The sequence below is a fragment of the Protopterus annectens genome, chromosome 2.part2 (genome assembly GCF_019279795.1).
Source record: "Protopterus annectens isolate FY-2018-M chromosome 2.part2, PAN1.0, whole genome shotgun sequence".
NCBI lineage: Eukaryota > Metazoa > Chordata > Ceratodontiformes > Protopteridae > Protopterus > Protopterus annectens.
The window spans coordinates 395,247,244-395,275,082 of NC_056730.1; the positions used below are offsets into that span (position 1 = coordinate 395,247,244).

The 27,839-nt window shown below is 35.7% G+C and overlaps 1 protein-coding gene across 1 annotated transcript in view; it reads left to right on the forward strand.

Annotated features, from left to right (window-relative positions):
* Positions 1–27,114, forward strand: part of LIX1 (limb and CNS expressed 1) — a 1,193,673-nt gene extending 1,166,559 nt beyond the window's left edge. Inside the window, exon 6 of the mRNA XM_044063916.1 lies at positions 26,238–27,114. Coding sequence (XP_043919851.1) covers positions 26,238–26,543 — 306 coding nt within the window. The 3' untranslated portion in view covers positions 26,544–27,114. The remainder of the gene's footprint in view (positions 1–26,237) is intronic.
* The last annotated feature ends 725 nt before the right edge of the window (positions 27,115–27,839 follow it).

Sequence of the window (27,839 nt, forward strand, 5' to 3'; positions counted from 1 at the left end):
TGACATTCGGATACCTTCAGAAGTGTTCTGGAAAACCATCCATAATCTCATGAGGGGATATATCACACTGCCCAAGCTGCTATCAACAAAGAAAGAGAATTACTGACCTTACCTGCATACTGTGCTTGAAGAGACAGGGAACCACATCAGGAACCCCTGAACATACTGAACATGCTGCTTGGACTAGATCATTTTCTGCATGTGATGTCATGTTGTTGATGCAGATGTTCTTCATGTTTCACTCTTGCAGTCATCACATTTGGGTTATCTGCCTGCAGGTAGCCCTCAGCTGGCCTGAATACCAGAGTCTTCGGATTTCTGTGTCAGATGCTGTCGCTTCTTCCATGACAACAGGTCATCAGGGGTATAGAACATGCAGCCGATGCCATTACATCAGTCTTTCTTGCCGTGCAGTACATGAAGCAGAAGCAGTTCGCAAGTGCTGGTCGGATGACTCCTGAAATTTTTGTTTTCGAGTTTCAGACCCAAAGTCTTCAAAAAAGATAAGTACCCCATTGGGGATCCTTTTTTCTTGCTCTAACCAATGTCAGAAAAAATTAGCAATTGTCTTGCCTGTGGAAAGCAAATACCTCATAGAGATTTTCATTCTTACTGCATCACCTATTTAGGCCCAAACCATGACGTCCCTCTCTGTCAGTTTTGTGCCTTGTTCAACGCCTGAACTATTCGTCGTCGAGCTATTTTTGTAGCTAAATACTTTCGTTCTCGATCTCCGTACTTCAAAATGGCTTTGTTAAGCCATCTGACTACCGATCTTCAGAAAAAACATAAGGATAAAGACAGAGACAGACTGCATAGGTCTAAAACTGCCAACAATGCTTCCGTTAAGCTAGTCGCCAGTCCGTCAGTACTCAGTGAGGAGCTTTTGCAGCCCCTGATACCCGCTACTACAGATTCGCAGGCCTCTACTGAGCCCCATTTGGAGTCTGGAATGTCATGAGATGCTTCTTCAACTATGGAACCTGCAGATGTCTCTACCTTGGATGGGTCCGGAGCCGCTGTGCAGGCACTGGCTTCTGAGGGTGTATTCAGGCCTACAGACTTTCATATTAAACCGACAGCATCGTTTCCTACTGGAAGTACTGAATTCCTCAGGCCTAAAACTCGCACTACGCCTAGAAAACTGACAACCAAACCAGTGACTCAGGCCCATATGCCTTAAAAACAAATGCTTAGAATGGCTGAAGACCTTATTACCTTAATTAGTGGAAGCCAGCCTTCCCCCTCTAAGAGACCTAGAACTGATTTTCTTTCTGATTCTTCTGATCAGGAATCTGATATCTCTGTTCCTTCTGATTACCAGGATTTGCCCTTATCTACTTATGAGGATTCTGATGCAGAGGATTCCATTCCCTCTGCTTCTCCTCCAGAAGATGTTTCTTTTGGTGAAACTTTGCATACCCTTAGGGAGCATTTCCGCTGGGAATGCCAGGACAACTCTGAGTCCAAAAAGAGACTTAGGGAATTCTTACTCTTGCCTCAACACAGGACTCTAGCTATCCCTCCTGTTCTGGCTATTGTAGATGATGTTTTCTTGGAATCTAGCCTTACCCTAGACACTTTACCTCCAGCTCCCAGAAAACCTGACAGGTACTACAGAGTACCTGACTCTCACAAGTTCCTCTTTAAGAATCCTACTGCGGATCCGGAGACTATTTCCCAAGAACCAAAAGGCATTAAGGCTTCTGCGGCCAAAAAAACCCTACCCCTTCTAATAGAGATTCTATAGCCTTAGACAGATGGGGTAAGAAGGTTTACACTTCTGCTACTTTGGTCATTGGGGCTCTAAATTGCCAATTTCATATGTTAAAGTATCAGCAGCATGTTATGGGACTACTTAAACAGAAAATTATGTTGATTCCTGACTGTGCTGAACACAAAGACTTGCAAGATGTAATGCATTCTTTAGAACAAGTTGGTAAACATACTTTGCAATGTGTTTTTGATGCTTTAGAAGCATTTTGCAGGGCTGCTGTCACTGGGTCTGTACTTAGAAGGCATGCTTGACTCATGGAACAAAACCTGCCAGATCATGTTAAAGCTAAATTACTGGATGCACCCTTAAATCAAGACCGCCTTTTTGGCAACAAAGCAGAGGAAGTCCTCAAAAGGATGGAGGGGAAAAAGCTAACTCTATGCCAACTGTTAAAGATTTTTTACATGTACAGCCTCCCAGATTCAGTAGGTATTGGCCTTAAAAGAACTGGTCCTTTCCAGTCCCTTCCAGGCCTTCTCAGTCCAAACCCAGGAACAGCAGGCTACCAAGACTTCAATCTCAGGCTACGCACAGATCTAAGCAGTGAGGGGCTCCCACTTCCAAAGCAGGGAGTAGTAAGCCACCCCCCTATGGAAAAATGGCACAATGACTTAATGTTAACACTTCCAAGCCCTGCTTAACTACTTGCTCCCTTAGGAGGAAAGCTCGACCTACATGCAAAAAACTGGGAACTCATTACCCAGGACAAATGGGTTTTAAACATAGTTTCCCGAGGATACAGATTTCACTTCCACACATTACCAACCCCAAATGGTTGGCCAGACCTCTCCCCAAATCAATGGGTGGAGTCCCAACAGCAGATTCTCTCCCTTCTCAGTATCAGGGCTATTCAACCTATCCCAGCAGATCTAAGGGGACAAGGTTTTTATTCAAGACTGTTTCTGGTACCAAAAAAGAAAACTCCTGGTGTCCTATCCTGGATCTCTCTATTCTCAACACCTTTCTGGTGGTTCCAAAATTCAAAATGCTAACTCTTCAACAGCTTCTTCCAATGCTAGCCAAGGATGCCTGGCTGGCAACCCTAGACTTAAAGGAAGCTTACCTGCATATCAAAATAAGAGAATCCTGCAGACAATACCTATGTTTTAGGGTGGGCTCCATGCACTTTCAGTTCTCTGCACTTCCCTTTGGCTTATCTACTGCACCCAGGGTGTTCACAAAGTGTCTAACTCCAGCCATTGCTTTTTGCAGGCAGACAAATATTCAAATTTACCCATACCTGGATGATTGTCTGATTCAGGCAGAAAGCCAGGACTTGCTATTACAACACCTGGCATTTGTAAAGAAACTTCTATCCTCACTGGGGTACACCATCAATGAAAAGAAATCTCACATAGTACCCTGCCAACAGATTGTATTCCTGGGAGCAAGCTTGAATGCAACTTCCCAGATGGCATTCCTCACTCCAGAAAAATAAGTTTATTTGACAACCTACTTCAAACTATTGGCCACAAAAACCCAGCTATCTGCAAGGAAAATTCTGCAAGCCCTAGGGTTCATGGCCTCTTGCATTCTGCTAATTCCACATGCAAGACTGCATATGAGGAAACTCCAATGGTATCTAAAAAGTTTATGGTGTCAGCATTCTTAGGACCTGGAAACAATGATTCCTATCATTCCTTATCTAAGGACAGAGTTCCTTTGGTGGACAGAGGCCTGATACCACAACAAGGGACTCCCTTTCACTCTAGCCCTGCCGACCAAACCCTAACAACAGATGCATCAGACTATACATGGGGGGCTCACATGGCAGGGCAGTGCATTCAGGGCAAATGGAACCCGAGACAGATGCACCTGCATATCAACCAAAAAGAAATGTTAGCTGTACAGAATGCTCTGACAGCCTTCAAAGACCATATTCTCCCAGGACAACTACTGGTAAAGACAGACAACACCACAGTTATGTGGTACATAAACAAGCAGTGGGGAACCCACTCCTACCCTCTCTGCAGACTAGCCATGGCTCTGTGGAGCACAGCCTTGAGCTACCAAATGCACCTACAAGCTCACTTCCTGCCAGGCAAACTAAATTCACTGGCAGACGACTTAAGCAGAAAATTCATGGACCCACACAAATGGAAACTAGAACCCAAAATAGTCAACCTCTAGAGGAACAAATGAGGGACCCCAGAGGTAGACCTGTTTGCCTCCCCTCAGAACTACCAATTGAACAAATTCTGCACCAGAACTCCCCACAGTCAATCTTGGAAAGTGGATGCCCTGTCCTTTACCTGGGAAATCCTCTCGGTTTATGTCTTTCCCCCTCTGCCTCCCCTCTCGAAGGTTCTACTAAAGATCAGACAGGACAAGCCAAGAACAATTCTGATTGCACAAGACTGGCCACGCCAGCACTGGTACCCTCTATTGTGCAGTCTGACACTGCTACAACCATGGCACCTGCCTCAGACCCCTTCCCTGCTATCCCAGCAGGGGGGACAGATTCAGCACCCTCAGCTTCAAACCCTGAACCTTGTAGCCTGGATCATTCCATGAGCTCTCCTCTAGCATCCCTCAGTAAACAGGTGTGGGATGCTATTCTGGAGACAAGGATGCCTAGTACCAGAAAATCCTATGCTGAAAAGTGGAAAAGATACTGCTCCTGGAGTCAGGCTCAGGGGATGGCCACAACAGTGCCCAACCTACCTCTTATTCTAGAGTACTTAACAGAAATGCTCCACAAGGGCCTATCCTTCTCGTCAATTAAGATTTATGCCTCTGCCATTTCAGCACACTATAATACTGAGCCATCCCTCTTCTCTCACCCCTTGCTAAAACAATTCCTTAGAGGGGCCAAAAATTTAAGACCCCCCCCCCAGGAGAGCTCCCACTCCAGCCTGGGACCTTAACTTTGTATTGGAAAAGCTCACTCTTCCCCCCTTTGAGCCAGCTGCAGCAGCAGAGTTGAAATTCCTTTCTTGGAAAACAGCCTTCCTTCTAGCTATCACTTCAGCAAGAAGAGTGTCGGAATTACAGGCCCTCATGGCAGTGGAACCCTTCATTATCTTCCAAACAGACAGGGTTTCACTCAGGGCTAATCCTTCCTTTATGCCCAAGGTGATGTCTAGTGTGGCCCTAAACCAGTCCATTCATCTACCTACTTTTTTCCCTAATCCACAAAACAAAGGAGAATGGATACTGCACTTTCTGGATGTGCACAGACAACTTAGATTCTATTTGGACAGGACTAAGCCTCTTAGAAAAATCTGACCAGCTGCTAGTTGACTTTGCTGCAGGGGCATTAATTTCTGCTACAAGCACCATGGAAAACCTACCCCACAGGGGATAAGATCATATTCCACCAGAGTTGCATCTACCTCTACAGCATTTCTCAGAGGAGTCCCTACCAGGGACATCCTGGAAGCTGCTACCTGGAGCTCTGTACATACCTTCACCAAGCATTACTACCTGCCTATCTTTTCTAAATCCAAAGCTGGATTTGCCACAGCAGTCTTGCAGGACTTAATAGCTGGCCCTAATGCTCTTTAACTACCTCATCCCTTCCTTAGCTTTGGGAATCAACCCAAATGTGATGACTGCAACAGTGAAACATGAAGAACATAGTACATTTGTGTACACTTACCATAAATGTAGATGTTTGAGTGTATTTACAGTCCTGGTTACCCTCCCTCCAGCCCCCTGACTTCTCTTGGCTCTACCTTTCCTTCTTGCTTGGTATACATATATTTTTTCATGTGTATTTGATTTTTGATAGGGGTGTACAATACCATATAATTGCTTCCTATTGTGGGGGCACCTGACATCTGGGACAAGAAAAACTGATGTAATGGCGTCGGCTGCATGTTTTATACCCCTGACGACCTTACATCATGGAAGAACCGACAGCATCCAACGTAGAAATCCAAAGACTCTGGTATTCAGGCTGGCTGAGGGCTACCTGCAGGCAGATAACCCAAATGTAATGACTGCAACAGTAAATACACTTGAACATCTACATTTATGGCAAGTGAACACAACTGTACTTTCTGACATGACAAGGCTGAAGACATGGATAAGAACTGTACAAAAATGTCAAAGGAACAGGATATTATTAAGGTGTGGTGATTATCCTGGGCTTAAAGAGTTGTAATCAAAGGTAGAGGCAGTGTGCCTGAATGAGCAAACTGGAACTGTGGCATCCAGTTTCAAAAAGAGAGGGGGGTATAAGGGCATATCTGAATTACAGACAGATCACATATTTCAGGGTTCCTTGGAAACCCTATACTGGGGTGCCAAAAGGGAGCTCCATTTAGCAGTGAAGAGTTTGATTCAGGAAGAGAAATATGGATTCATTCCTGGCCATGGAACACTGGTTTAACTCTTTGTATTTGTCTTTTCAGGGATCTTAAAGGAAATGTAGGAATTTTCCATACTGTATTTGTGTTTTGGATCTGAAGATTGCATAAGATCACATTCCCTGGAACACACTGCAGGAGTTATTACAATAGTAAATTGTCCAGGAGCCATTGATATATGCTGTGTGATCCTGCATTTGTTGATTAACACTTGTGCCTGCATTCTTAGTGTTATGCTGAATATGTTCAAGGTGGGTGTAAGACTCCACAAAGGGTGCATCTTACCTGTCTCCCTGCTCATGATTTTTATGAATAGGCTATCAAAGTGCAGTCAAAGATTTAAGAGTATCTGCTATGGGGATGTGAATTCTGCATCTTTTTATATGCAGTGAAGTTGTCTTCTTGACTTCAGGTGACTGTAATTCCCTGCATGCCCTGGAAGGGATCACTAATAAGTGTGAAGAAGCTGGAGTACAGCTCACCACCTCCAAGTCAGAGGAGGTCATTCTCACCAAGAACATATCAGCTGATTTGGTATAGTGGTGTGTTGCTCTGACTTTGAGGCAGAGGATCTTGGGTTCAATACTTGGTAGGATTATACATAACCCATCTATGTCAAGCAAAGTTCCTCATTAGCACTCTTCAAGAAGAATCTTGATAAGTGGATGGGAAATAGGAAATACACCCAGGGGATCACTTTTGTGGCTCTATTCGACAGGAGCACAAGAAAATAACTTTCTTGGGTGGCGTAAGCCAGGGAATCTTGTTGGCTAGGCTTACTTAGGCCCTTGGGCCAATAGCCAAGTACCTACCTATGAACCTAATCAAAATACTGTCTGCAAGTCACAAGTGAGCAGCTACTCCAAATGGAGGAAACAAAATAATGTTTCATCTTGTTCACAAGTAAGGATAGACACTATGGTAGTAAAGCAAAAGCTAAGTCATAGGATTAAGGTCTGAATTTGCTGATCATTCTAACATTGTCTTTACCTATGACCATAAACTTGAAGTAGTGACCAAAACTGTGACATTATGCAAGCAGAGTAAAGTGGTTTCTTTATAGGGTTGCTGAGCTCAGTGTCCATGACTAGTAGGAAGAATGATAACCCAGGACACTTCTGGAGTTGACCTTTGTTCTTCAAGGTCAAGATGAGCCAAGTGAAGTGGTTTGAGCACCTAGTGAGGCTGTCCCATTTGAGTCTTCCATGAGAGGGGTACCAATTGACAGCAACATGGGAACCCCTAATATTTTAGATTTGATTCTTAGAAAGCACCCACCAAATTTTGTCTGTGGCTTTAGAGCTTCTGATTATAGCATGATTCATCAAACTACAGATGAGTGAACTAGAATACTTAAAGACACATTCTAATAATCCTGGAAATGCTTACAGTTGGATCTTATAAACGCTTACAATGACAACATTTTAGTTTTTTGGCTTATCTTGACATGGGCATTGTTCCACGACGTTTAAGGATCTTACAAATGCCATCATATGGCAATGTTTATCCAGATTTACTTAAGCACTGGCAACAGCTTAACTTGAAGTTAAGCCTTGACTATATGTCTTTGATGAATGATCATTTCCTTCAAACTGAGATTTATTTGAAGGAAGAAATTATCAATTTAGAGAACAAGTTGCTTACTATGCCCTGTTTTCCTAATTTGACTAAAGTGTACCAACAGATGCTTGATAAACTGCACACACTAGATGATAGGCTTGAAGCTACAAAGAAATGTAAGCTTAAACATAATATACTTGATTTCCAGAGGGGCCATGTCTTTTCTTGGCCTAAACAGGATTTGTCTGCTGTTAATAAGCATTCTGGACAGCGTATATCGAAAAATTACTTCTTTGATACTGGAGTCTCATCTGTGAATGTTACTGACTCCATATCCCTGGTATCTTCTGCTATGTCAACTTGCTTATCTAAGGACACGCCCCCACATTCTGACGCTTCTGCGACCTCCACACCAGAGGCTGGTACCAGTACGCATGTCAATACGCACGTTGCGGATGAATCAATGGAGAAGGCGCATGGTGCTGAAAATGTGAATGGTAGGAGTCAACAGCTGATTTTAAACATTACCCAGAAACGTTTTCAGCTGGATCGACTGGAAAAAGCGAAAGAACAGAGTGTGTCGAGGGGCCGATCCTTACAGAGACAAATCCTCAGTGGAATCAAGCGGGAGAACGAGAGCCTTATGGGGCAAGGAAAACTGACTTGGCAGTAACTCATAGTATTGTTAATCTATCTACTTTTCGTCATGAATCTCCACACATGTCCCTGTTACAGAAATGACTTAGTTTCATTCCCACAGCTGCTGACGACATTGTCACGGCTCTTACAGACTTAAAGCAGTTTGTTAGAAGAGTTAATTTAAAAGTGCTATTTAAAGACTCTGTTTCAAGCCAATCCATTCGCTGTAAGAAGAAAAGTACTTTTATTCCTATTAGTTTGCCTGTTCTTATGGCTTTCCATGATTTATGTAAGGTTGAGCTTAGAAGTTTATATTCTAATGTTAAAACAAAGAAATTTTACAACTTAAGCTATGATGAGTTTATAGCCTTTAAATCTTTAGAGAAGGACACTTCTACTGTTATAAAGCAGGCTGATAAAACTAGTTCTGTGGTTTTAATGAATTGTGATGATTACTTGAAAGCTATGTATTTATTGCTTGATGATGGGAATGCCTTCAAGTGTATCTCTCCCTTAGACATTAATAAATGTATCAGTAAGGTTAATATGTTTATATATGACTAGACATTAAATGTATCAGTAAGGTTAATATGTTTATATATGACTAGACATTAAATGTATCAGTAAGGTTAATATGTTTACATATGACTAGACATTAAATGTATCAGTAAGGTTAATATGTTTACATATGACTAGACATTAAATGTATCAGTAAGGTTAATATGTTTATATATGACTAGACATTGAATGTATCAGTAAGGTCAATATGTTTACATATGACAAGACATTAAATCTATCAGTAAGGTTAATATGTTTATATATGACAAGACATTAAATCTATCAGTAAGGTTAATATGTTTACATATGACTAGACATTAAATCTATCAGCAAGGCTAATATGTTTATATATGACTAGACATTAAATGTATCAGTAAGGTTAATATGTTTATATATGACTAGACATTGAATGTATCAGTAAGGTTAATATGTTTATATATGACTAGACATTAAATGTATCAGTAAGGTTAATATGTTTATATATGACTAGACATTAAATGTATCAGTAAGGTTAATATGTTTATATATGACTAGACATTAAATGTATCAGTAAGGTTAATATGTTTATATATGACTAGACATTAAATGTATCAGTAAGGTTAATATGTTTACATATGACTAGACATTAAATGCATCAGTAAGGTTAATATGTTTATATATGACTAGACATTAAATGTATCAGTAAGGTTAATATGTTTATATATGACAAGACATTAAATATATCAGTAAGGTTAATATGTTTATATATGACTAGACATTAAATCTATCAGTAAGGCTAATATGTTTGTATATGACTAGACATTAAATGTATCAGTAAGGCTAATATGTTTATATATGACTAGACATTAAATGTATCAGTAAGGCTAATATGTTTATATATGACTAGACATTGAATGTATCAGTAAGGCTAATATGTTTATATATGACTAGACATTGAATGTATCAGTAAGGTTAATATGTTTATATATGACTAGACATTAAATGTATCAGTAAGGTTAATATGTTTATATATGACTAGACATTAAATGTATCAGTAAGGTTAATATGTTTATATATGACTAGACATTAAATGTATCAGTAAGGTTAATATGTTTATATATGACTAGACATTAAATGTATCAGTAAGGTTAATATGTTTATATATGACTAGACATTAAATGTATCAGTAAGGTTAATATGTTTATATATGACTAGACATTAAATGTATCAGTAAGGTTAATATGTTTATATATGACTAGACATTAAATGTATCAGTAAGGTTAATATGTTTATATATGACTAGACATTAAATGCATCAGTAAGGTTAATATGTTTATATATGACTAGACATTAAATGTATCAGTAAGGTTAATATGTTTATATATGACTAGACATTAAATGTATCAGTAAGGTTAATATGTTTATATATGACTAGACATTAAATGTATCAGTAAGGTTAATATGTTTATATATGACTAGACATTAAATGTATCAGTAAGGTTAATATGTTTACATATGACTAGATATTAAATGTATCAGTAAGGTTAATATGTTTACATATGACTAGATATTAAATGTATCAGTAAGGTTAATATGTTTACATATGACTAGACATTAAATGTATCAGTAAGGTTAATATGTTTATATATGACTAGACATTAAATGTATCAGTAAGGTTAATATGTTTACATATGACTAGACATTAAATGTATCAGTAAGGTTAATATGTTTATATATGACTAGACATTAAATGTATCAGTAAGGTTAATATGTTTATATATGACTAGACATTAAATGTATCAGTAAGGTTAATATGTTTATATATGACTAGACATTAAATGTATCAGTAAGGTTAATATGTTTATATATGACTAGACATTAAATGTATCAGTAAGGTTAATATGTTTATATATGACTAGACATTAAATGTATCAGTAAGGTTAATATGTTTATATATGACTAGACATTAAATGTATCAGTAAGGTTAATATGTTTATATATGACTAGACATTAAATGTATCAGTAAGGTTAATATGTTTACATATGACTAGACATTAAATGTATCAGTAAGGTTAATATGTTTATATATGACTAGACATTAAATGTATCAGTAAGGTTAATATGTTTACATATGACTAGACATTAAATGTATCAGTAAGGTTAATATGTTTATATATGACTAGACATTAAATGTATCAGTAAGGTTAATATGTTTATATATGACTAGACATTAAATGTCTCAGTAAGGTTAATATGTTTACATATGACTAGACATTAAATGTCTCAGTAAGGTTAATATGTTTACATATGACTAGACATTAAATGTCTCAGTAAGGTTAATATGTTTACATATGACTAGACATTAAATGTATCAGTAAGGTTAACATGTTTATATATGACTAGACATTAAATGTATCAGTAAGGTTAATATGTTTATATATGACTAGACATTAAATGTATCAGTAAGGTTAATATGTTTATATATGACTAGACATTAAATGTATCAGTAAGGTTAATATGTTTATATATGACTAGACATTAAATGTATCAGTAAGGTTAATATGTTTATATATGACTAGACATTAAATGTATCAGTAAGGTTAATATGTTTATATATGACTAGACATTAAATGTATCAGTAAGGTTAATATGTTTATATATGACTAGACATTAAATGTATCAGTAAGGTTAATATGTTTATATATGACTAGACATTAAATGTATCAGTAAGGTTAATATGTTTATATATGACTAGACATTAAATGTATCAGTAAGGTTAATATGTTTACATATGACTAGACATTAAATGTATCAGTAAGGTTAATATGTTTACATATGACTAGACATTAAATGTATCAGTAAGGTTAATATGTTTATATATGACTAGACATTAAATGTATCAGTAAGGTTAATATGTTTACATATGACTAGACATTAAATGTATCAGTAAGGTTAATATGTTTACATATGACTAGACATTAAATGTATCAGTAAGGTTAATATGTTTATATATGACTAGACATTAAATGTATCAGTAAGGTTAATATGTTTATATATGACTAGACATTAAATGTCTCAGTAAGGTTAATATGTTTATATATGACTAGACATTAAATGTATCAGTAAGGTTAATATGTTTATATATGACTAGACATTAAATGTATCAGTAAGGTTAATATGTTTATATATGACTAGACATTAAATGTATCAGTAAGGTTAATATGTTTATATATGACTAGACATTAAATGTATCAGTAAGGTTAATATGTTTATATATGACTAGACATTAAATGTATCAGTAAGGTTAATATGTTTATATATGACTAGACATTAAATGTATCAGTAAGGTTAATATGTTTATATATGACTAGACATTAAATGTATCAGTAAGGTTAATATGTTTATATATGACTAGACATTAAATGTATCAGTAAGGTTAATATGTTTACATATGACTAGACATTAAATGTATCAGTAAGGTTAATATGTTTATATATGACTAGACATTAAATGTATCAGTAAGGTTAATATGTTTATATATGACTAGACATTAAATGTCTCAGTAAGGTTAATATGTTTATATATGACTAGACATTAAATGTATCAGTAAGGTTAATATGTTTATATATGACTAGACATTAAATGTCTCAGTAAGGTTAACATGTTTATATATGACTAGACATTAAATGTATCAGTAAGGTTAACATGTTTATATATGACTAGACATTAAATGTATCAGTAAGGTTAATATGTTTATATATGACTAGACATTAAATGTATCAGTAAGGTTAATATGTTTATATATGACTAGACATTAAATGTATCAGTAAGGTTAATATGTTTATATATGACTAGACATTAAATGTATCAGTAAGGTTAATATGTTTATATATGACTAGACATTAAATGTATCAGTAAGGTTAATATGTTTATATATGACTAGACATTAAATGTATCAGTAAGGTTAATATGTTTATATATGACTAGACATTAAATGTATCAGTAAGGTTAATATGTTTATATATGACTAGACATTAAATGTATCAGTAAGGTTAATATGTTTATATATGACTAGACATTAAATGTATCAGTAAGGTTAATATGTTTATATATGACTAGACATTAAATGTATCAGTAAGGTTAATATGTTTATATATGACTAGACATTAAATGTATCAGTAAGGTTAATATGTTTATATATGACTAGACATTAAATGTATCAGTAAGGTTAATATGTTTACATATGACTAGACATTAAATGTATCAGTAAGGTTAATATGTTTACATATGACTAGACATTAAATGTATCAGTAAGGTTAATATGTTTACATATGACTAGACATTAAATGTCTCAGTAAGGTTAATATGTTTACATATGACTAGACATTAAATGTCTCAGTAAGGTTAATATGTTTACATATGACTAGACATTAAATGTATCAGTAAGGTTAACATGTTTATATATGACTAGACATTAAATGTCTCAGTAAGGTTAATATGTTTACATATGACTAGACATTAAATGTCTCAGTAAGGTTAACATGTTTATATATGACTAGACATTAAATGTCTCAGTAAGGTTAACATGTTTATATATGACTAGACATTAAATGTCTCAGTTAGGTTAACATGTTTACATATGACTAGACATTAAATGTATCAGTAAGGTTAACATGTTTACATATGACTAGACATTAAATGTATCAGTAAGGTTAATATGTTTACATATGACTAGACATTAAATGTATCAGTAAGGTTAACATGTTTATATATGACTAGACATTAAATGTCTCAGTAAGGTTAATATGTTTACATATGACTAGACATTAAATGTCTCAGTAAGGTTAACATGTTTATATATGACTAGACATTAAATGTCTCAGTAAGGTTAACATGTTTATATATGACTAGACATTAAATGTCTCAGTAAGGTTAACATGTTTACATATGACTAGACATTAAATGTATCAGTAAGGTTAACATGTTTACATATGACTAGACATTAAATGTATCAGTAAGGTTAACATGTTTACATATGACTAGACATTAAATGTATCAGTAAGGTTAATATGTTTACATATGACTAGACATTAAATGTATCAGTAAGGTTAATATGTTTATATATGACTAGACATTAAATGTATCAGTAAGGTTAATATGTTTATATATGACTAGACATTAAATGTATCAGTAAGGTTAATATGTTTATATATGACTAGACATTAAATGTATCAGTAAGGTTAATATGTTTATATATGACTAGACATTAAATGTATCAGTAAGGTTAATATGTTTACATATGACTAGACATTAAATGTATCAGTAAGGTTAATATGTTTATATATGACTAGACATTAAATGTATCAGTAAGGTTAATATGTTTATATATGACTAGACATTAAATGTATCAGTAAGGTTAATATGTTTATATATGACTAGACATTAAATGTATCAGTAAGGTTAATATGTTTATATATGACTAGACATTAAATGTATCAGTAAGGTTAATATGTTTATATATGACTAGACATTAAATGTATCAGTAAGGTTAATATGTTTATATATGACTAGACATTAAATGTATCAGTAAGGTTAATATGTTTATATATGACTAGACATTAAATGTATCAGTAAGGTTAATATGTTTATATATGACTAGACATTAAATGTATCAGTAAGGTTAATATGTTTATATATGACTAGACATTAAATGTATCAGTAAGGTTAATATGTTTATATATGACTAGACATTAAATGTATCAGTAAGGTTAACATGTTTATATATGACTAGACATTAAATGTATCAGTAAGGTTAATATGTTTATATATGACTAGACATTAAATGTATCAGTAAGGTTAATATGTTTATATATGACTAGACATTAAATGTATCAGTAAGGTTAATATGTTTATATATGACTAGACATTAAATGTATCAGTAAGGTTAATATGTTTATATATGACTAGACATTAAATGTATCAGTAAGGTTAATATGTTTATATATGACTAGACATTAAATGTATCAGTAAGGTTAATATGTTTATATATGACTAGACATTAAATGTATCAGTAAGGTTAATATGTTTATATATGACTAGACATTAAATGTATCAGTAAGGTTAATATGTTTATATATGACTAGACATTAAATGTATCAGTAAGGTTAATATGTTTATATATGACTAGACATTAAATGTATCAGTAAGGTTAATATGTTTATATATGACTAGACATTAAATGTATCAGTAAGGTTAATATGTTTATATATGACTAGACATTAAATGTATCAGTAAGGTTAATATGTTTATATATGACTAGACATTAAATGTATCAGTAAGGTTAATATGTTTATATATGACTAGACATTAAATGTATCAGTAAGGTTAATATGTTTATTTATATATGACTAAACATTAAATGTATCAGTAAGGTTAATATGTTTATGTATAACTAGACATTAAATGTATTAGTAAGGTTAATATGTTTATATATGACTAGACATTAAATGTATCAGTAAGGTTAATATGTTTATATGTGACCTTCAGATTAATGGAGACGTTGATCTTGATCTTTTTCACTGCTTTACTGTACACTGTCCAGTTGTTCCACAGCTGTATGGGCTGCCCAAAATACATAAATGTCTATGAAATCCTCCCATGAGACCAATTGTATCTGGTAATGGTTGGTTAACAGAACCAATCTCTATTTATCTACAGAGGCAACTGCACCCTTTTTTGTTAGGTTGTGAGAATGTGCTAAAAGACACGACAGATTTCATATTGAAACTTAGGAAGCGGTACGATAGTCTAAACGTCACTGAGTTATCTCAGGGTGAATATTTATTTGTTACCCTTGATATTTCATCCTTCTTCACAGTGATCCCTAATGACCTAGGAATTGGGTCCTTCAGAGAGTTTTTGACTAGCATGGCTACTATGCCTGCTAGACAGATAGAGAATATTTGCTCTCTATTAGATTTGGTTCTCACTACGAATGTAATGTCTTTTTGTTGGATGAGAAGTTTTTTCTACAACCCACTGGTGTTGCAATGGGCACATCTGTGGCCAGTACCTATGCCAATCTGGTTCTCCATCAGTGGGAAACCAAATATGTGTGTAGTGATGCCAATCTGTTAAACAACAATGTTTGCTTCTATCAGCATTTTGTTGATGATTGCTTCCTTATCTGGAAGTGGTCTATCGGTGATCTGTACACCTATTTAGATTATTTGAATGGTACAACTACATTTCTTGAGTTTAAAATGATTTACTCTGAAACCCATATTACCTTTTTGGATTTATGTATAGAGCTAAAGGAGGGTTTAATTTGTACAAGTATACATAAGAAAGAAGTATGTGCTGGTAGATACCTTCATAGGAACAGCAGGCATGCTCCGCACATATTTAAAGGGATAGTCACTGCACAGTTTAGTAGAGCCAGTCGGCTTAATACAGATATTGGTGTTTTTTTCAAACAGATGGAGGATATGAAGATGGACTTTTTACATAGTTGTTATGATTCAACATTTCTTTGTGATACAATGGGTAAAATTGCAAGAGATAGGGCTGTGTCACTTAAACCAGCTTTCAGTATGCTAAGCGAATCTGATACATATATGCGTAGGTAGACTGACATGGGGGGGTTCACTTAGAGTTAGATATGTGACAACATTTAATATTAATACCCAGGCAGTTAAGCACATTGTTGAAAAGAAATGGGTAATTTTGATGGCATCGTCTGATGTTAGGAATGTGTTAGATTCCAAACCCTTCTTCTCTTATAGGAACTTGAGAAATTTGAAAAGTAGATTGTGCTACAAAGATTTTAGCCGTAAACGTATCCCACAATTTAGTACAAGGGTGGGTGCATTTTGTTGTATGGACTGCACTTGCTGTGATGATATTCTAGGTAAAGGCAGTGATATTTTCACCCACCCTGTTACTGGACGTGTCTACACCTTTAAGCTGTTTGCTAACTGTATTAGTACTAATGTGGTTTACTTGGCTACTTGCCTCCAATGTACTTCATTCTATATAGGAAAGACCACAAGAAGACTAAAAGATCATATTATTGAACATAAGTCTGAGATCAGGAGGAAAAAACAGAGTACCTGCAAACTACAACATAGGAGGTAATCCCCTGAAATCTGAAGAAGAAATAAGGGATCTAGGAACCCAAGTAGATAGCCAGCTTTCCTTTGATAACCATGTTGCCAAAGTGGTTAGAAAATCCTTCTATGTGACCCATCTGATCATGAAAGGGTTTGCATCAAGATCTAAGGATGTAATGGTGCCCCTCTACTCTTCCCTCATCAGACCCATTATTGAGTACAATGCACCAATTGGAATGTACCTGGCTAGGCATCTCCAGCAACTGGAGGGACCACAGAGGTACCTAACCAAGAGAATTACTGGCCTCAAACAGTTGCCCCATGCAGCACGATTGAAAAAGTTAAGACTGTTCTCTGTTGCATACCGCTTTCTCAAAGGCGATCTCTGTCTAACATACAGAGCCATGTCCAACCCAGAATTGTTGAACATTCTCCATCTTAGCAAAACCAAATCTACTCGAGCTACACGCTCTAGGGATATAAACCTCAACACAACAATGAATAGAACATGCTGGAGGGATAGATTCCCTTCACATAGACTTCCCTTACTATGGAACAGGGTCCTGATCTACATAAGACAGAGCCCCTCACTATCACTCTTCAAGAGAAACCTTGATGAGTGGATGGGTAACAGAAAGTTCACACTGGGGATCACACCAACAGCACTACTAGATAGGGGCTAAGGATACTAGCTGCTAGTACAAGGGTCTAGGGAACTACTAAAGGGGCAGTGAATACCGCACAATGTGGCTGGGCTAATATATGCCTTTGGGCAGATAGCTCAGTACCAACCTATGAACCTATAATGATAAGAATGCACTTTATAAACACATTTTATCTTGTCGTAGCATGCATAGGTTTAAATTTAGGGTTGTAGACACGGTCCGTATGTTTCTGAGAGGTGGTAATATTAATAATTTCTTAGAAGTCAAGGAATATGAATGGATTTTGAGGCTAGCTGCTGATCATCCACCTGGCCTTAATACTGCTGTTACCTTAAAGCCCATTCTACTGAGGCTACAGCAGAGTAAATTTTGATTGTAAACATTTTCTATATGTGTCCCTTAACAATATTTTTATGTGTGTTTTATTTTTATTTTTTATATGTGCTTCTATGTTACTTTTAAATTTTGTATTTTTTAAAATAACCTGTTTGTGATTTTATATGTTGTTGTCATTTGATCAGCTGGCTGCGATCACATGACTTTTCTTGGCTCCTATTTTAACTCGTGTTTTTGATTTTGTATTTAGCATTGAGGAAGGGTGTAGACCTGAAAGCTTTGCTGCTGCTTTTTGTATTAAATGCTTACAGTGAAGACATGGAACTGAAGTGCTAGCCTATAAACTGATATTGTAAATATTTTTAACACACTTCCCTTCTTAAATATTCTAATTCTGAGGTCATACCATCTCAGAGAAGGTTGCAGATAACAGATGTTGCTATTTTCTCCAAGGTCGTATGACCTTGGAGTTAAAATATTTAATTAAGGTTTATGGGAATACTAGGGGCTTCCCCAACAAAATCACTCCTACATTGTGTGTGTGTGTGTGTGTGTGTGTGTGTGTGTGTGTGTGTGTGTGTGTGTGTGTGTCTGTGTGTGTGTGTGTGTGTGTGTGTGTGCGTTTGTGCGGGCTCGCGTGTGTACGTACATGTGTGCGTGCGTTTACTTTTTTGGAAAATTTCATGTATCAATAGTTTCAGCAGGTGTTTACTTGGTTTGCCTTGTTTCCAGGAAATAAGTCCTTTTGATATGTTCTGATCAATGAAATCCAAGTTTTGTGAACTGTGCTTAGATTAGATGACCTATAAATGCATTCACAGTAGCATCTTACATGATAAGTTTTAATTATTATTTATATTTTAATTATGTTATCCATACTGGATAAAATAATCTGCAAAGGAGTATCAGGGAGTAAATATCTCTAAAATAATGTAATATAATACATAAGCATTAACATACTACAAATAGTGAAATGCACTGTTAATAATAAACCATCAATTAGTTTTATGTTAATTAATGCTCTTATCCTGAAATTCATTTATCAGATATGAAACTAAGTACAAAAGCAGTATCAAATGTAAATTTATTACTGATCGCTTTTCCATCTGTATTATTTAGAAATGCAAACCTCATCAGTCACCTACAAATACCACTGAAGTGAGAAGTATTAAAACGTGTTAAGAAAATGCTAGTGGGATCTCTTGCACAGGAACCCCAGATATTCATATGGTACAGAGTGGATACACTCCACACTACTGACGGTGTTGTCACCCTTAGTAATGATCTGCTTACCACCCTCCTGAAAAAATGCCAGTGTTATATACATGAAAGGCAGTCCAAAAACCCTACTCTAGATAAGTATCAGTGTCAAACAAACTATTTTAGACAAATTAGGCAAAGACAGAGCCTAGTCACATTTTAAAATTGATGGAAGAATAACCATGAAGAGTACATAGGCAGATAAATATTAGACTATCAGTCTGCAGACTATTACAAGCCTAGTCAATATCCAGAGGTCAGAATCAGTCCCCGTACTCTTGTATCAGTGAGTGTAAGACTTTAAATATTATGCCAACCCTCCCCACACACAAAGGCCGTTATGGAACACATGCCATCAGAAAATCCCCAGTGCAAAATAAGAATATAGTGCATGGAGCTCCACAATTATGTCCCAATATCAGTTAAAAGGGGTCTATATCAGTTTGTCAAATGGTCTATTCAGCGAATGACTATTCATGGAACTCACTTAAGCAAAAACTCATTTTACTGAATGATCCTTTCAGTGAATTTTTTCACAGGGAAAGGAAGTAGTTAGCCATCATCAAGAATTTGCCTCTTTCCCCACTGTAGTGTAATCTCAGAGTTGGTATATTTAGTTAGGTGGCATGTGGGGGGGGGGTGAAGCCCTCCACTTTGCTGAGTTTTAAAATGTGTAGTGTTTGTTACAGTCGGTAGCTGGCCCGCTAGTTTTTTTCCCTGTGAAAAAATTTGCTGAAACGATCTTTCTCTAAAATGAATTTTCACTTAAGTGTGTTTGATAAATAGTCATTCACTGAACTGACTATTCAACAAACTGATATAGACCCATTAAAAGACAGGCTTGTTAAGCATCCCAACAGCTGTTAAGATCAGGTTTCAGTCTGGGGATTAACAGCTGATAGTACTGATGGGTAAAGAACAGCAGCAGAAGATAAAACAGTTCTGAAACCTGTTATATACTTCACTCTATCACACCTGTAAACAAAATAGTATGTCATAATAAAGGGCCTAACAGCTTTTAAAGCTGTTGATTCTTCAGATGAACACATTGTTTCTGCCTGATTGTCTTTTTGGTAGCTGTGAATTTTATTGGTTTTCAAAAGCCTTGAGACCTGGTAAAACACTTTGTGGTCCTACACATTTTTTTCTATAACTGACTCCATGCACTACAAGAAGTTATGATTGGCTCTCACTGATCATAACCCTTACTATGTGTTCGAGATATGGATGACATGAATCGTACCTCTCAAGCTTGACTGTCGAGGTTAATTTCCTGGCATCCATATCTCAAGCACATAATAAGCAGGTTATGATTGGAGACCCAGTTATAATCCCCTAGTTATAATGTGGAACCATGGAATCTCAGCACTCTTACATTTTTTTAGAACAGCCAAACAAGCTTCTGAGCAAAAAAAAAAAAAAAAAACAGTCATGTGCTCCTATTGGGGAACAAGACTTGTTTAAGACTTCTTTTAATATGTCATGTTTTCTTACACAACTGCTCTAATATAGTAAATAATTTGACAAGGCAGCTCCTACTACATTATGTGAAACTTGGCACCGAAAGAGTTTTTTTTAACAAATTAATCGTTAGCAGACCGGAGTTCCACTGTGGTGATCCCTAACTGGGAAAAGCTGAAAGACAAACAACAAGTGGACTGATACACAGGGAGTCATTTCATTCACAACTCAGATACCCTGCCTGGGAAATTGAATTCAGAATCACAAAGCAAGTACAGGATGAGGGAATCATATCCTGGACTACTGTAAGAAGTACATTAACAGCTCTAACTTTAATTCCCTGTACTAACTGCCAAGTTTTCCTTTTCAAGAGTTACATTCATTCAGTGTTACCATGGCAAACCACTGCTGAAACAGTACACATTGCCATACATAAGAGTTGGTGCATAACCTGTCACCAGCATGCACCATGTGGTTTTTCCAGTGACCACAGAGACCAAAAAAAAAGCATCAGAATTGGCACAGTACCTGCTTTATTAAAGCAAAGCAAAATTCTATCAATAAGGTGATAAAGTATCTACAGTAGAGAATTATAATCCCATTAGCATATTAAGTTCTTTCCCATAGCTGTTGGGAAAAGTGGCACACCAACAAATCACGTCATGTCATTCAGAGCAATATATATTCAATGATTTTAATTTATAAATGGTCATGGCATACATACAACTTTACCTAAACCTATAGACTATAGAAAAATAGATGAATGGTTCTATGACAGGCCCTTAGTCTTTGACAATTCAAAAGTATTTGACTTAGTACAGCACATACTCCTAACAGTCAAAAATGAAGGAAAGGATTTTTTAACTTTGACTTAGCCCTGTCTCACCATTTTTTGGAAGGATTGCCTGCAAAAATAGCTGATCAGACTCATATCTAGTACATGCAGGTTTTCCACAATCATCTGCTTCAGAGTCCTTATTAGTCTCAACTGCATACAAATTATTTTAGGACTTTTACTGGAAATGTTTTCCTTAATCTATTGTAGATGACTATTCTCATTTCCAAAATAAAAGACCTCCAGTCACACGCAAGTGCATTTAAAAACTTGCAAGCATAGCTGTCCAAATAGTTCACTAATAGCTAGCTGATTTTGAATGAATGGAAAACAATGGCTAGGTTGTTCTTCCACAAACTGGACTAGCTGACAAGACACACATATTTTCTAAGTTTATACATGATCTAGACATTGTGATGAGAATATCATCTCTTGAAACCACCTTGACCTGTTCTTGACACTGTACTATTTTTTCCAAAAACTTTCAGCCACACGTTTACAAAAAAAAATGGAAGCTCATTGCTATATAAATAAGATTATCCAACATTCATCTCTTGTCAAAAATAATGTAGGAAATCCTTCCTGTCAAACCATAGTGCTGTAGGCATCACTACATTGTTGTGCTGTAGGTATCAATAAGTTAACAGTGCTGTAGGCATCACTACATCGTTGTGCTGTAGGCATCACTACATTGATAGTGCTGTAGGCATCACTACATTGTTGTGCTGTAGGCATCAATACATTAATAGTGCTGAAGGCATCACTACATTGTTGTGCTGTAGGCATCACTACATTGATAGTGCTGTAGGCATCACCACATGGTTGCACTGTAGGCATCACTACATTGTGCTGTAGGCATCAATTCATGGTTGTGCTGTAGGCATCAATACATTGATAGTGCTGTAAGCATCACTACATTGCTGTGCTGTAGGCATCAATACATTGATAGTGCTGTAGGCATCACTACATTGATAATCCTGTAGGCATTACTTCATTGTTGTGCTGTAGGCATCACTACATGCTTGTGCTGTAGGCATCACTACATTGTTGTTCTGTAGGCATCACTACATTGTTGTGCTGTAGGCATCACTACATTGTTGTTCTGTAGGCATCACTACATTGTTGTGCTGTAGGCATCACTACATGGTTGCGCTGTAGGCATCACTACATTGTTGGGCTATAGGCATCACTACATTGTTGTGTTGTAGGCATGACTACATTGCTGTACTGTAGGCATCACTACATTGATAGTGCTGTAGGCATCACTACATTGCTGTGGTGTAGGCATCACTACATTGCTCTGCTGTAGGCATCACTACATTGGTAGTGCTGTAGGCATTGCTACATTAATAGTGCTGTAGGCATCAGTACATGGTTCTGCAGGTGCTCCATAAGCTCAGTAAGACCTATAATCATTCAACATTTGCTGCTAGTGAACCAAGTGCAGTGCAAGATTTCACCATTAGCTGACATTAAAAACTATTGAATATATGGATATCTCCATCAGGCTATTAATTTATCTGTGTGTTAACAGAGGATATGGGAGATCCCAGGTGGGCCCTTTTTTGACACAACCTGAGCCATAAAGCATATCTTGTAATTAAGCAGGCAAGAAGTACATATAGTCAAAATTGTCGCACAACAGCACTTACAGTTGGAAACATTCTTACAACAGTTTGTAAGACACTTGGCTTTTGAAATGTTAAGTTGTTATTGTTGTGTCTTTTGGCTTTTCCCAGTTAGGGGTCGCTGCAGCGGAACTCTGGTCCGCTAATGATTGGCAGTAGATTTTTACGTGCCGAGTTGCCAGCCCTGATGCACAACCTTCAACAAAGGTACGCCCATTCACGCATGTCTCCACACAGAAGACGCTCTAGCTGAGAATCGAACAGATCAACATCTTATTGTGAGGCGACAATGCTATCGCAGCACCACCACTGTTAAGTATGTATGGAAATACTGTTTATTTTCATAATTATTAGCAAACAGCTAGCAATATCCCAGTTATAATGTGATATAAATGGATGATGACAACTCTCCCACCATGGTATTTCACACAGCACCCCTCTATAACATGTAGGGCTCTCAGTTATGAAAATATAAAAATGCATATGAAAATATGAATAAGTGGCAAAATTAATTTGTTAATTTCTCTACTGCACAGCATTCTAGATTAACAATCCTAGTACCATGTTAAAAACTCTTTGCACTTTCTAAGACTGTCTAGTATTAGTTAATAAGTCACTTGGTTTAAGAAGATAGATCAAAAAATGCCTGGACACCATATGCAGCTATGAGTGTGAACCTGAAGTATACAAAAATAGCATTGCAGGCTTGAGTGAGATAAAGTAGCTAGTGATGGCATTTAACCTCACTTCACAGGGTAGCACATTTCACAAGACTGATTGACAGATGTTTCTAGATGAGTCCTATGAATCACTAGCAGCTCCCTTATTAGTAGAGTATAGAATATCTACTGGCAGGGCACAAATAGTGCTTCTATATATGTGTGAATCAAGTCCTGCATGGTTAAATATGTCAGTATCAAATGTATAAACTTTCTAGGCAACCAGAAGTCAATCAAAACTATACAGCATGGAGTAATATGATCAGATTTAGAGATGAGTAAAACCAACCAAACTCAGAATTCTGTACTAGTTGAATGTGCCTAAAGGCATTTTCTGTAAATCCAAGGTGAAAGCCGTTGTAATAATTCAAGCAGGTTAAGTTCAAAACATCGTCCTCTGGTAGTAGAAGGTGATTTACGCGGAAGACAGTCCCCAGATAAGACTGCAAACAACATCATAGAGAATCAGAACAAGCCACCTTGTTCAGAGAAAAAGTAAGATATATATGTGTATCCATCATCATAGCAGTGGATACAGCATGAGACACTGTGGAATTCCACAGCACATGCAAACCACTTTCTCAATGACCTTTCCATCAACAAGAAGATTTGGGGTATGCTGGTAGTTATCCAAACATTGTTGGCAGAGAGCTGGCTTCTTGAAAACTATAACTATCAAGATTTCTTTTGCATAGATGATAAAGAGCCAATTCTCAGAGAGGATATCACAGTCTGAAAAATAACTGGCCCGAGATCTTATTGCCAATACTTGACAAGCTTAGTAGTCTAATTTAGAAAGTTGTTTGGCATATGTGGGAAACCAGTAACATTATTTCTGATTAGCTGAAGAAACTCTAAACTAGAAAGCAAATCTGCAAAGATTACTGATTTATTTTGGAATCAGAATGTCAGGTTTCAAGTTTCTCAAATAATGAGGTCAAATATATCCTCAAAAAATGACCAGCAGCTAAATATTCTGACACAAAAATCTTATGTTTTCATGTAAAGCCTTATGTTTGGTTAACAAAATTGTTCTATCAATGCATGTCTAGTTAGCATAGTTTCCAAGCTATGACAATTTGTGAAAGTTTAACAAAAAGTATAATGTGGAGTTTGTGTGCATTATAATGCATTACAATGTACATGGAAAGACTGTAAATACGCTGACTATTGTCACTGTAAAGAATACTTCTTACTCATGACATTATTATTTCTATGGTTTTAATAGGTTTTATTGTTCACAAAATATTTACATTTGTGTATCTTATTTTTTTAAGTTTATTTTTCAGAAAATGCTGTGGAATGCAATAGGCTGCTAGAGATGTAACATTCCACACCACATAGGTATAAATGAGTTAAAAAGGCCATAAAACATATACCTGTTTACACAAGTTTTTGGTTGGGTTACAGTCCTAATGTTATAGGTTTGGGGGCTTTATTTATTTATTTAGTTAGTTTCTGTCTAATGGTTTATTATTTATTATAATGCCTGGAGTTTTATTTTTTATCATTGGGATTTATTATTCATTACTGTAATGTGTATAGGCTTAAGTACAGAACTAAAGATTGATTTATAGAAATATATGACTGAAGAAGGCAATAACTGATTAACAAAAAAATGACTGCATGAATAGTAAACCTGTACAGGTTCATAAAAGATATTTATAAGAGGCGTACATCAGCATTGTAAACTTAAAGATCAGATGGAGTACAACTACAGATGCAGAGTCAAAAGACCATTTTTGTCATGGAGCTAATTAAGTATAACTAAATGTTACCTAGTTCTGTGCTTACAGCATGTTTTCAAATATCATGTCCCTTCTGTTGACATATTTGTTGATGCACATAACAAAATGATTCAATATTGTCCTAGTCATTTATACATTGCTACAGCATTGAACTGGATATTTCTTTAGTTGTATTCTGTACCAAGAATTAATGCGTTTTTTTCTTGGTACAGCATACAACTGTATGCTAACACAATGACAGTATGCTAACACAAATATGAGACATCTGTATTTATTTTACTGTAAAAGAAATACCATAGCCAGTCATATGCAAAATGTTTCTTGCTAGACAGGGGATACTTTTAATTCTTTTTTGACAGTAAACCTGTGTAGTGATTAATGACTGTGAATGGAATGCAATATTTTCAAACCAGTTGTGATACATGATCACAAGTTTAAAATGCTCTTGTAATTTTGTTTAAACTGCAACAGAATTTAAGTACCATAAGAACATTTCATGCGTATTACCCTGCAGGATTAGAAGTATATGAGATGTAATTCCATTGCATCTATTAACAATTCCCTAATAGCTAAAGTTAAAAGCTGCACTGTTTGAATATTTACTCTACTATGCTCTTATATAACTTAAGCCATATGTATTTTTTACAGGAAGTAATATCCTACTATTCCCAGCATCCCTTAGATGAGTGCATGAGAAGTCACATGGCTCTGGACTGGATTACTAAGGAGAGGAAAATGCCAGGTGCTGTTTCTCAAGAGCTTCAGGTTGCACTCAGGGAACTGGAGGAAGCCAGAAAGGCTGGCAGAGAACTGAGATTTTACAAAGAAAAGAAAGAAATTCTAAGTTTAGCTTTAAGCCAAGTTTATTGCAACAGTGGCACCACCTCTGAAGATAAAGAAGAAATGGAACCTGACCCAAAGTGGCTAGCATTATGTCCGAATCTCATTCACTAAAAGTGAAATGTCAGCAAAAATGAATAGGTGGGGAAATGAAATTAGAGAAAAACATCAACCATGCTTCAGGGAGGAAATAGAACAGAAGCCACATTTTTCTTCATGAGCATTTTGGAGTGTTTATTATCTTTTTATGTAGTGCAAATGATTAAATATGACAAACAGTAAAAGAAAAACTCAGATTTTTTTCCAGAAAGATACATTTTCTAAACACAGGTTAAGAAAGTAAAACAGCTGACTTTGGAACTTAATCAGGTGTTTAGAAAAGTATAGGAAGAAAAAATGTTTTCCTGATTCAGTAAAATATGGTACTGTGCTCTCGTGTGTGAAAGACAGCAAATAGTAAGTGATGATTCTTTTCAAATAGCACATTGCTGGCATTCTTACATAGTTTTTGCAGATAGTTGTAGAGGTTGAGCTTGGACAAGTGCTTTCTAAATACTGAATATGTTCTCCAAAGATATATTATTTTCTACCAAGTACCTTATATTACTATTAAGAAAGGAACAAGTGTCAGTACCAGTGTTTGAAACAGATCACTTTGTGTATTAAATCTCTTACTTTAGAAGTAGTCAGATTTCATTCACTGTTGTTTTCTTCGAGTAAGAACATACTCAGGGCTGTTAAGTAGGTGAAATAAACCATTGTACACTGAATATTAAAAATAATGCAAAGCTGAAGAGCTTAACACTGATTGCTGTTTACTCTGTTACAAATTACTACGCAGATACATGCACAAACAAAAAATATAGTGAATTGGGAAACTGTTCTGAAGAGTGTTACTAGACTACATTAAATCTGTATACATACAAGTACTTCTAATATTTTGTAGGTCTTTCAAAATTTTAGGCATGTGTGATAATGTTCCAGGTGTGCATTAAGAAAAGGCCAATAATCCATGTCAGTTTATAATGTCACTGAAAATGAATTCATGACCTGGCTACATTGTATTAGTCTAAGGAGTCAAATACCTTTCAACCCCCCCAGGATATATTCTCAATGAAATTATGTATGGCTATATTTTAATAAAAAATATTTAACAATTTCTTACTTGAATTTCAAAACCAATGTAGTTACTACAAAATTTATGGTTTGCATTGTTCAAAGGGGAGCAAAATGGCTTGAATTATCACACCAAATATGGGGAATCCCAAATCCACTTAATTTAAAATAATGATTAAAGTCAAGAAGATAAATGTATTGGTTACTGGAAATATTCACCCACAAGATGGATTTTTGAAATATACAAATACAGCTTCCAGTATGTAACACCTTCCCTACAAGTATAGCACCCCC